Source organism: Gorilla gorilla, chromosome 9, assembly GCF_029281585.2.
Source record: "Gorilla gorilla gorilla isolate KB3781 chromosome 9, NHGRI_mGorGor1-v2.1_pri, whole genome shotgun sequence".
Classification (NCBI taxonomy): Eukaryota; Metazoa; Chordata; class Mammalia; order Primates; family Hominidae; genus Gorilla; species Gorilla gorilla.
This window is the reverse complement of record NC_073233.2, coordinates 96,484,305-96,496,855: the sequence shown is the minus strand read 5'-3', so window position 1 is coordinate 96,496,855 and position 12,551 is coordinate 96,484,305. Positions and strand designations below refer to the sequence as shown.

Below are 12,551 nucleotides of genomic sequence, written 5' to 3'. Positions count from 1 at the left end.
TGTAGGGTGTCATTTTCTTTTCCTCAGACTGGAAATAAACTTCTGTTGGAGCTTTTTCTGCTTACATCTGGTGCACAGTTCCATGATTTGGCTGCTTTTGAGTCTAAATCTGAAGATATTGGGGAAAAAGTTCCAAGAAACTCATGCATGATTCAGTGTTGTTTTGAGTTCTGTTATTTTTCCCCAATTCACTTATTACTACTTATTTTTCAGAGTTCTCAACTAGCTTCTCCAGTTCTGTCCAGGATTTTTAGCTGTATTCAGTGGGAGAATCAGAGTGTGCTTACTCCATCTTGATTGGACCAAAATTTTTCCCATGTAGTTTTATTAGATGGTGAAAATACATAAGATTGCTTAATGGGATTGTCTGGCCCACCTAACAGATCCTGCTGTAAATTGGCATTGCTATGTTTAGTTTTGTTTAAACAAGTGCTGTTCTACAAAGGAATGCTTTCTGTCTGGTAAACTGACTTGACAATCTGAGAATGAGACCTGTTATTTGATCACACTCCTTGAGGCACCCTGTCATACCTTTGGCCTCATTCATGTGCTTAACATATATTAATAGAGCCAATTGTGTGTCAGGTGCTATGCTAGATACAAGGGCTACATCTGTGAGGAACACAGAATCCTTGTCTCTAGGGAGCCCACAGTGTCCTGGAAATCAGTGACAGATCACCGCCAATGTTACAAGACAGCAAAACTGAGCCTCAGATCCAGCTTAGAGATAGTTATGTAAACAGGCAATTTTTGTATTGAATGTTTAATATATGATAAAAATCAGTACCAGTATTACAGGAAAACAGAACAGAAACATAATTATGTATTAGTGATTTCTCACTTCTCAATTAATGACACTCTAATCCGTCTACTTACTTAACTGAATACTTGGACTCATCCTTCATTCTTTATTTTTCCTAACACTCCACATCCTATCCATTAGTACATTCTATTCTCTATGCTTTCAAAATATATTCAGAATCCTACCCCAGACTAAGCTACCATAATCTCTCAGCATTCTGTCACAGTATTTCCTGTGTTTCCCCCTTTTCCCACTCTTGTTCTATTTTCCATGCAGCAAAGTGAAAAATTTTTAATGAAAATCAGATTGTAATGTTTCTCTGGTAAAAAAAAAAAAAAAAAAAAAAACACTCCAAAGCCCTATCTTATCCAACCCCCATCTCTCTTGCCTCATATCCTATTTCTCTTCCCCTTGTTATGTTTCAGCATTTCTTTTATTCCTCAAAGAACATATTAGGCATATTTGCACTTGCTAATGCCTCTGGCAACAAACTTCTCCCAGATCTTTATATTTTGAATGTGAAGAAATCATATTATTATTAACAAAACTTGGGTCAGGGACCAGGTAACATAAATCAATTTATTTTATCAAATGCTTTGTTAGTATAAACTTGTTAAGTATCATCTCAATCTGCTAGATACTATTTTTAAAACCATTTTTTTCAGGCACAGAGAGGTTAACTAACTTGCTAGTAACAATGAACAGCAAGAAAATGGCAGAACTGTGATTATAACCTTCTGTCTACCTCCAGAATCTGTGCTCTTATATGCTATGCTCTGCTGCTCTTAATAGTTGAGAGGCATTCTCTACACAAAGTGCGATGTCATCTTGCATATTCACCCCGTTCAGCCATGTATGGAATTATGGAGGGAGTGAAGATAGATGGGGACCTAAACCTGGAGAGATAAGAGGCAAGAAAATTCCCCAATTTGCCAATATATTCACCACATCTATAATATTGAGACTAACGTATTAACAAATGTCTCTTATAAATGTGGATACCAACCACACCTGGCCCCAATTTAAAAAAAAAGCTAAGCTTGCCAGCTATTCACAGTAACTTTGATTTTTTTTTTTTTTTTTTTTTTAGTTTCTTAATCTATAGTGGAAATAGCCCCTAGCTGATTGGGTTTTATGAGATTAAAGCATTTTGTAAAGTCCTGATTTTGTTAGCACACATTTCAGTGGAGCTGTCTCAGCTACCTGAAGAAGGTGAAAGGTCAGCCATGTGCTTCCTTCTCTGGTGGAGGAAGAAGGCTGGAAAGTAGGTGAAATGGCACAGGCAGAATTTAAACTTGGATTTCTATGACTTGAAGTCCTGATGCCTCATGAATGCTAAAACAAATCATGATGTCTTTCTATAAAATATATAAGCATCAAAATGACTTAATAAGAAATTACAAAAGTTAAACTTCTATTTGTTCTCTTCTGGTATTTTGTTGGTTTTCCAATTATTATTATTTTTATTATTATCATTTTGAGGGGGAGGAGTTTGCAATCACTTGGGCCTTTGGGTGATTAGGAAAAATAGTCACCAGGCACTTCTACAAGATCCTAATGCTGCTCAAATAGGCCAGTTGTTCCCAGATGCTCAATAATAACAAATGATTTAATGAACTGTGAACAAACATGTACATCCATCAGCTTTTAAGCTCTTGCTTTTGATCGGCCCCTTCTGTACATACCTGGGCCCAGGTCTTGAGCAGTGCTAGCAGGCATTGTCTGAGAGAACAGACACATGGAACTGTGTAGGAAAAATTCAATATCGTTGCCATTTGTTTTCCCTAAGTTTATCTCTTATTTAGAATAATTTTTAAAAAGGTGATACAAGGATTTCTTCTTTCCAATGAATAACAATATAGTATGACAAGAAAACTAGTCATGACATTACAAATTTCTGTCTACTTTTGATTTTTACCACCTGAGTGACCACGGAAAATCGACTTCACTTGTCTACAGCTTAGTTTCTTTATATATACAGGGTAGATATTTTCTGCTGTGCATGTCTATCTTGTAGTGTTTAGGCACATATTGGATACATGCAAAATTATGTTGAAAAGTGCCAAGCAAATGCAAATTGTCAATATTGTCCCCATTCAATGCAATAAACAGTGTAGTAAGCATGCCCTAACCACTGTGATTTAATTTACAAATTAAAAAGGCTCAAATTTGCCTTTGCGCCAGTTGCTGTCTATTGTGGACAAGGCATAAATCAAAATCAGAAAAAAAAGCTAAATAGTGACTGCCTGAGAGTCTAATGGGCATCCCATCAGGTGAGACCTTTCACTTACTTTTATACTCTAAAGTCTTGACCAGAAATATATAGTGACTAAAGGTTATTATGATTTACATTTTGACACAGTTACTACTTATGAAGCATCTTGTGCCAGGCTCTGTGTGAGGTACTTATGACTTTTCTATAACATTTAATTCTCATATTATCCTTGTAAAAGAAGGGTCATCATTTAGCAGATGATTAAACTGAATGTTAAGTAATTGAAGTAACCTGTCCAAGCCACAGAGCCAGGAAGACACATAACAGGATTCAAACATAGATCTCCATACCCTGTTCATAAGAGAGAAAAATAAAAGAATGAGACTCAAACCCACCTTTTATAACAGCCAGAAAAACATGTACTGCTGAACTCTGATAGTGGTTGGGAGGCAGAGTTGCAGAACATGGCTTAGGGTCAAGGTAAAGCATATAAGTGTGGCCTCAGAGATTGTCACTAAATACCCAATCTTCTGGAAATAGAATTAATCGTGTGAGTAACCTCTTCTTTACTTAGCATGTTAAATAGGGAAAGGTAGGTTATAAGACTGACCTGGGAAATGGATGTTTCAAACCCTGCTCTCCTGAAGTATTCCCACAATTCTATAATAAGGTATATAGAGTGTCAGAGAGAGGTCTAGAGAAAATGATCCAGAGTTCAAAGTGCAACTTAATTTTAATATCTGCAATCATGGTGGTCTTCATGAAGGAAGTGTTCTTGGATCCTTTAAAAATGGTTAGCAGCTAATAGCACAATAACAGGATCAAATTCTCACGTATCAATTTATATCCTGAGTGTAAATGGGCTAATGTCCCCACTTAAAAGGCATAAAATGGCAAGTTGGATAAAGAAGCAAGACCCAACTGTCTGCTAACTTCAGGAGACCTATCTCACAAGTAAAAACACCCACAGGCTAAAACTAAAGACATGGAGAAAGATCTATCAGGCAAATGGAAAACAAAAAACTGCAGGGGTAGCTTTTCTTATAAACCAACGATAATTTTTTAAAAGACAAAGAAGAGCATTGTATAATGGTAAAAGTTATAATACAAACAAGAAGACTCAACTATCCTAAATGTATATGTATCCAACAATGGAGCACCAAGATTCATAAAACAGGTTTTTAGAGATCTATGAAGAGATTTAGGAAGCTACACAATAATCTTGGGGAACTTCAACACCTGACTGACAATGTCAGACATATCATCAGGGCATAAAACTAATGAAGATATTCTGGACTTAAACTCAAGACTTGACCAATTGGAGCTAATTACACATCTACAGAACACTCCATCCAAAAACAACAGAATATACATTCTTCTCGTCTGCACATGGCACATAATTCTAAGATGAGCACGTGCTCAGGAATAAAGCAAGTCCAAGCAAATTCAAAGACATTGACATCATACCCAACACACCCTCGGACCACAGCACAATAAAAATTAAAAATCATTACTAAGAAAATCTATCAAAACCATACAGTTACATGGAAATTAAACAATGTGCTCCTAAATGACTTTGGGATAAAAAAATGAAATTAAAGCAGAAATCAAAAAATTCTTTGAAACTAATGAAAACAAAGGCATAACATACCAAAATCTTTGGGACATAGCTAAAGCAGTGTTAGGAGGAAAGTTTATAGCACTAAATACCTACATAAAAAAGTTAGAATCATCTCAAATTAACAACCTAACATCACACCCAGGAAAGGAAGAAGAACTAGAAAAACAAAAGCCAAACAACATCAAAGCTAGCAGAAGATAAGAAATAATCAAAATCAGAACTGAAATGATTGAAATTGAGATGTGAAAATCCATACAAAACATCAATGAAAACAAAAGTTGGTTTTTTGAAAGATTAAACAATATTGATAGGCTGCTAGCTAGGTTAATAAAGAAAAAAAGAGAAGATCCAAATAAACACAATTAGAAATGACAAAGGGACATTACAACTGACCCCACGGACATACAAAATATCCTCAGAGACTATTGTCAGCATCACTATGCACACAAACAAGAAAACCTAGGAGAAATAGGTAAATTTCTGAAAACACCCAGCCTCTCAAGATTGAACCAGGAATAAATAAAAATTCTGAACAGATAAATAACAAATTGTGAAATTGAATCAGAAATAAAAAGCCTACCAGCCAAAAAATGTCCTGGGCCCAATAGAATCAAAGCCAAATTCTACCAGATGTTCAAAGAAGAGCTAGTATCAGTCCTATTAAAATTATTCCAAAAATACAAGGAGGAGGTACTCCTCCCTAACTCATTCTACAAAGCCAGCATCATCCTGATATCAAAGCCTAGCAGAGACACAACAATAAAAGAAAACAACAGGCTCATATCCCTGATGAACATAGATGCAAAAATCCTCAAAAAATACTAGCAAACAGAATTCAGAAGCACATGAAAATGTTAATTAACCACCATCAAGTAGGCCTTATTCCTGGGATTCATGGTTGGTTTAACATATGCAAATCAATAAATGTGATTGATTTACCACATCAACAGAAGTAACAAAAACCAAGTGATCATCTCAACAGATGCAGAAAAAGCCTTCCATAAAATTCAATATCGCTTCATGTTAAAAACTCTGAACAAGTTAGGCAACAAAGGAACATACATCAAAATAATAAGAGCCATCTATGACAAATCCACAGCCAACATCATACTGAACAGGCAAAAGCTGGAAGCATTCCTTCTGAGAATTGGAACAAGACAAGACTATCCACTCTCTTCATTTGTATTCAATGTAGTACTGGAAGTCCTAGCCAGAGCAGTCAGGCAAGAGACAGAAATAAAGGGCATCCAAATAGGAAGAGAGGAAGTCAAGCTACTTCTTTTTGCAGACGATATGAATCTATACCAAGAAAACCCCATAGATTGCACCAGAAGGCTTCTAGAACTGATAAACAACTTCAGTAAAGTTTCAGGATACAAAATCAATGTACAAATATCAGTAGCATTTTTATAAACCAGTAATGTCCAAGCTCAGAGCAAAATCAAGAACACAATCTCATTTACAATAGCCAAAAATAATAATAAGGAATAACTAGGAATACAGTTTACCAAGGAAGTGAAAAATCTCTGTAAGAATTACAGAACACTGATGAAAGAAATCAGAGATGACACAAACAAATGGAAAAACATTCTATGCCCATGGTCAGGAAGAATCAATATTGTTAAAATGGCCATACCACTCAAAGTAATTTACAGATACATTGCTGTTTCTACCAAACTACCAATTTCATTTTTCACAGAATTAGAAATGTGCATCCTAAAATTTATACAGAATCAAAAAGATCTCAAATCAAGCAAAAAGAACAAAGCCAGAGGCCGGGCGCGGTGGCTCACGCCTGTAATCCCAGCACTTTGGGAGGCCGAGGCGGGCGGATCACGAGGTCAGGAGATCGAGACCATCCTGGCTAACACAGTGAAACCCCGTCTCTACTAAAAAAATACAAAAAATTAGCCGGGCGTGGTGGCGGGCGCCTGTAGTCCCAGCTACGCGGGAGGCTGAGGCAGGAGAATGGCGTGAACCCGGGAGGCGGAGCTTGCAGTGAGCCGAGATCGTGCCACTGCACTCCAGCCTGGGCGACAGAGCGAGACTCCGTCTCAAAAAAAAAAAAAAAAAAAAAAAAAGAACAAAGCCAGAGGCATCACACTACCCAACTTCAAACTATGCTACCAGGCTACAGCAACCGAAACAGCATGGTACTGGTAGAAAAACAAACACATAGGCCAGTGAAACAGAATATAGAACCCAGAAACAAAGCCACACATTTACACTCAACTGATCTTCAACAAAGTCAGTAATAACAAACAGTGGGGAAAGGACTTCCTATCCAATAAATGGTGCTGGGATCACTGGCTAGCTGTATGCAGAAGATTGAAATTGGACTCCTACCATTCACTATATGCAAAAATTAACTCAAGATGGATTAAAGACTTAAATGTAAGAGCCAAAACTATAAAAACCCTAGAAGAAATCCTAAGAAATACCATTCTGAACATTAGCCTTAGCAAAGAATTTATGACTAAATTCCCCAAAGCAACTGCAACAAAAACAAAAATTGACGCATAGAACCTAATTAAGCAAAGGGCTTCTGCACAGCAAGGGAAACTATCAGCAGAGTAGACAGACAACCTACAGAATTGGGGAAAATATTTGTAAACTATGTATCCAACAAATGTCTAATATCCAGAATGTGTAAAGAACTTAACCAAATCAGCAGGCAAAAAACAACCCCATTTAAAATGGGCAAATAATATGAACAGACATGAATCCCACTACTGAGTGTATAGCCAAGGGAAAAGCACTCATTCTATGAAAAAGACACATCCCCTTATATGTTCATCACAGTGCTGTTCACAATAGCAAATACATGTAATCAACCAAGATGCCCATCAGTGGTGGACTGGTTAAAGACATGGTACATATGCATGCATGGTACCATGCACCATGGTACATATACACCATGAAATACTACACAGCCAAATAAAATCATGTCCTTTGCTGCAACATAGATCAAGCCCAAAACCATTATCCTGAGTGAACTAATGCAGGAATAGAAAACCAAAAACTACATGTTCTCATTTATAAGTGGGCGCTAAACATTGAATACACATGGACATAAATATGGAAATAACAGACACTGGAGATTGCTTGAAGAGGAAGGGTGGTAGGGAGCTATGGTTTGGAAGGCTACCTATCAGGAACTATGGTCACTATCTTGGTGACAGGATCATTTATACACCAATCCTCAGCAACACAATTTACCCATGTAACAAACCAGCACATATACCCCTGGACCTAAATAAAAGTAAGAGGAAGAAAATGGTTAGGACTAGTATTAGTGTAGGATTAGGGAGAAAAAGTAAAATAGAATGGTAGTCTAGAGAAGACAGTTTGTTAATTTAATTCATTCACCAAATATTTATTGGTGGCCAACTGTATGCCAGAAATTGTTCTAGGCATTGAGTAAAAAACAAAAAAGAAAATATCCGGGCTGGGTGCGGTGGCTCACGCCTGTAATCCCAGCACTTTGGGAGGCCAAGGGGGGGGCAATCACAAGGTCAGGAGATCGAGACCATCTTGGCTAACACGGTGAAACCCCGTCTCTACTAAAAATACAAAAAAATTTACCCGGGCATGGTGGCAGATTCCTGTAGTCCCAGCTACTCGGGAGGCTGAGACAGGAGAACAGTGTGAACCCAGGAGGTGGAGCTTGCAGTGAGCCAAGATCGCACCACTGCACTCCAGCCTGGGCCAGAGAGTGAGACTCCATCTCAAAAAAAAAAAAAAAAAAAAAAAAAAATCCCTGTTTTCATAGAGCTTATATTTTAGTGAGTGGTGTTTGAGACAGCCAATAAGCAAGATAATAAGATAAATTTATAAAATATGTTAGGTGTTGGTAAAGTGAAAATAATGTCACAAAGGAAGATAGGGAGTGTTGGTGGGGGGAGTAGAGATGCAATTTAGACAGGATATCCAGAGAAGGTCTCACAGAGAGGATTATGCCTGAGTAAAGTCATAAATTGGGAAGGAAACATGCTCTGCAACTTGTGACGCAAGCTCACCATGTGCTGGTTACCAACTTGTGTGACAGAACATACTCATATGCAAGTTATGGGAAATGGGTTTATTAGTTACAGATAGGCAGCAAAAAACATCAGAAGCCTAGGACTCATTGTGAGCTGCTCCCCCAAGGCTCAGAAATCTGCCTAGGGTGGATGGAGTCTCAATTGCCTGTAACCCACTTGCATAGCAGATAAGGGACCCTGGAAAGCAGCCTGCCCTGGGTGTTATATCCCGGGGTCACATGACTTACTGTGCTAAATCATTGAAGGACATGCTGTTCTGGTGAGACTGAAACAGAGCCTAGGCTCTTCTAGCCAGTCTCTCTCTATCTCAGTGAGTTACATTATCAGACCATCATACAGTTACTGTTGAGAACTACAAGCAAGAAAGGGAGAAAAACCTGGTCAGTCCAAGGCCATTTGGAGAACTGTCCTGCACAAATCTTGTGGGCAGAGCATTCTAGGCAGAAGACACAGCAATTACAAGGGCTCAGAGGCAGGGGCATGCCTAGCATGTTTGAAGATGTGGGAGAAGGTCAGTGTGTCTAGGGCGGAATAATTTACGAGAAGAGTATTAACAGATTGAGTCAAAGGAATAAGGGGTGAAATACCATGAGGCACGCTCCTGTATGTCTTTGAAGGCCATTGCAAGGACTTTGGCTTTCACTTTTAGTAATGACAAAAAAGTCACTGGGAAGTTTGATCAGAGGATTGTCATGATCTGACTTCTAGTTAAGGCTATTGTGCTAAAAACAGGCTGGAGTGCAGGGAAGATGGGCAAAAGGAGAAAGTAGAAAACCAGTTAGAAGACTATTGCTGTAATCTAGACAGGAGAGGATATATACTGAGTCTGGTAGAAGTAGATTAGTGCTAAGTAGTCTAATTCCAGATAAATTTTGAAGATAAATCAAATAAGGGTTGTGAAGGTATGAAGGAAAAAGAGGAGTCAAAAGTGATTCAAAAGTGTTTGACTTGGCAACTAGAATAATGGAATTTCCAGCAGTGTGAGGTAAAATGTGGAAATATGAATCCAGTCTGTGTGGGGAAGGAAATTGTAAGATTTGCCTAGAGTGTACCCTGGGACCATTGTCTAGTCCTGAGATGGAAGCAGGATTTCCCATCTTATATTATGTCAGAATGCACTATGCCAGTTTCTCTAGGTAGACTCTCTACTGGGGAAATTTAAGGTGTCAGTATTTGGGCCAGCAATAAAGATGGAGATGATAAGCCTCTACAATTTGGGAAGCCATAAAGCAACATACTATCTTTGGAGAGTTGTTGTTGTTTGTTATTGTTGAAAAAAAAAAAAAACACCTTTCTTAAAGAAAACATTTCTTCCAAAATGATAAGCTCTGGCTTTACCTCAGCTCTTTCTTTTACCTATTTTTTTTTAACCACACTCTTCCTATATGTCTTAACCCTATTCATTCTACAATCACCAGGCCTGGAAATAGATTTCACTTCCTAGACACCTTTGCCATAATCATGGCCTCTACCACAGGCAGGAACATTTTCTTCTGTCATTGGGATCACTGCATTCCCTCTTAATGAGTTTCCCTGACAGTCCTACTCCTACAGCCCTTTAAACCTTTCTCCACAATGTAGCCAGATTGGTCTTTCTAAAACAGAAATCTGATCATGTCCCTCCCTAGCTTCAACACTTCAATGGATCCCAAAGCTCTTATCATAAAATGCAGTAATCTTTTTTGGTTGTTTGTTTTGTTTGTTTTGAGGCTGACTGACTTTCCCTCTTGTTGCCCAGGCTGGAGTGCAATGGCGCCATCTTGGCTCACTGCAACCTCCCAGGTTAAAGGGATTCTCCTGCCTCAGCCTCCTGAGTAGCTGGGATTAGAGGCACCTGCCACCACACCCAGCTAATTTTGTGTTTTTAGTAGAGACAGGGTTTCACCTTGTTGGCCAGGCTGTTCTTGAACTCTTGACCTCAGGTGATCCACTCGCCTCAGCCCCCTAAAGTGTTGGGATTACAGGCGTGAGCCGCCGCGCCTAGCCAAAAGGCAGCAATCTTAACATGGCTTAAGCATCTCTGCCTTCCTCTACCATTTCAGCTCTCTCTTTTCTCCTACCTCCTACTCTGTGCTGGTCATTGATTTCCTTAAAGTCTCCCAAACATAGCATGCTCTATCTTATCTGTTATTCTTCAGAAATGCTTGGACCACTCTTTCTCCCCCTTCATCCGATTGATACTTAGCTTAATGCTCAGCTTCAGAGAGCTTCCGGGTCTGATTCACTATTCAGTCCTGTCTCAGCACTTATCAAAACACATTATAATTGCCTGCTTAGATAGATGCTCATCTGCCCTTAGACTCTAAGTAAATGAGAGCAAGAATCACTTCTATCTTGTTCAGCATGATGTCCCTCACTCGGAGCAAGTTCTGAGCAGTTAGAAATAACAGGCACTAAGTCCATATTTGTCAAATCAATCATCAATAACAAATTTTAGTTCCTTTAGTTCCTTAGTTCCCAAGAACCTTCTATTGGAAGGGATATTTCTCACTCCTTTGGGCCTCTATAGATTTTACCTCCACATGTTTTACAGATTTATTATATTCTACCTTTCACTGTATTTACATAATTCATCTCTGTTATTGGACAAGTTTCTTATGTACAAGCTCCATGTTCAAATCATCTTTTTTTCCTCTAGATGATAAGTTACACAGCTTTGTGTATATTCTGACTCTAATAAATGTTTACTGAATTAATTAATGAATTAAAGGAGTTTAAATGTTATATTTTATAACTTTCAAATAGGCCAGTTTATAGAGAGCATATGCTTTGAGATTAGAAGTACTGGGTGATAAATCTGAATAGGTAAATTTATATCAGATGGTGGGATATCTAGTATCGCCAGGTAAGAGAACATAATAGTTTAGAAACTGGAGGTTTGTTGAGGATTTCTGAACCAAAAAGGTATATTATCACAGCTCATACTAATGAAATGAATCTGTCCTTAAGATACATTTTATGGTACAGAAATACAGTTCTATCCTGCATTCGTACTTAGAGTTTGGTTTTGGAAGAAAGTGGATCTTGCTACTGTTGGTGATTCACAACTTTTTTCAGAGTTTTGGAAGAAAAACCTGAATACAGAAGATAACTATCAGGCCCATTATGTTGGTACTGTTTCTCAGTGTTACCCATGGTTCTAACTCTGACAAAATTGCTCCAGTGCATTCTCTAATTACAGGTAACCCATTATGCAGTACCCAGGAATGTCACGAGAGTAGATTTGTATCTCAAAGCTATGCTTAATTTGTTTCCCAACAGGTTCTCTGACTCTGAAAACACATCATGTTCAGGATTCCAAAATGGGATTTGTGATCAACGCCATCTATTCGATGGCCTATGGGCTCCACAACATGCAGATGTCTCTCTGCCCAGGCTATGCAGGACTCTGTGATGCCATGAAGCCAATTGATGGACGGAAACTTTTGGAGTCCCTGATGAAAACCAATTTTACTGGGGTTTCTGGAGATACGATCCTATTTGATGAGAATGGAGACTCTCCAGGAAGGTATTGTTACAATTCTCCTCTGGACAGTAGAGACTGAATAACAGCCAACTCTTGATCCTGAAATGTCTCTTTCTCTCCTTTGTGGTTAATCTAGTTTTCCTGGTAATGTTTCCCCTTCCCTGACATCCCAAATGAGCAAAGATAGAGAGAAGAAGCCCCATTTCCTGTGGCCAGGAAAAAAGCATTTGTGCTGATGTCCAAAATGTGCTTTGCGAATCATCACATTTCAGAGACCTAAACTAAGAGGCAGGAAACTCACATGATCATAGATAAATAAAAACTGTCTCTGTGGTTTCTCTGTACATGCTTGTCATGTTATTCCCCGTATTCGGATATTTTCTTGTGTAATAGAACTATTCTGA

The 12,551-nt window shown here is 38.4% G+C and overlaps 1 protein-coding gene across 4 annotated transcripts in view; it reads left to right on the top strand.

Annotated features, from left to right (window-relative positions):
* GRM5 (glutamate metabotropic receptor 5) overlaps positions 1 to 12,551 on the top strand; it is a 554,343-nt gene that overhangs the window by 439,594 nt on the left and 102,198 nt on the right. For all 4 annotated transcript variants that reach the window (XM_055356616.2, XM_055356614.2, XM_055356618.2 and 1 more), the window contains exon 5: positions 11,943 to 12,189. In XM_055356616.2, the coding sequence (XP_055212591.1) occupies positions 11,943 to 12,189 (247 nt within the window). The remainder of the gene's footprint in view (positions 1 to 11,942; positions 12,190 to 12,551) is intronic.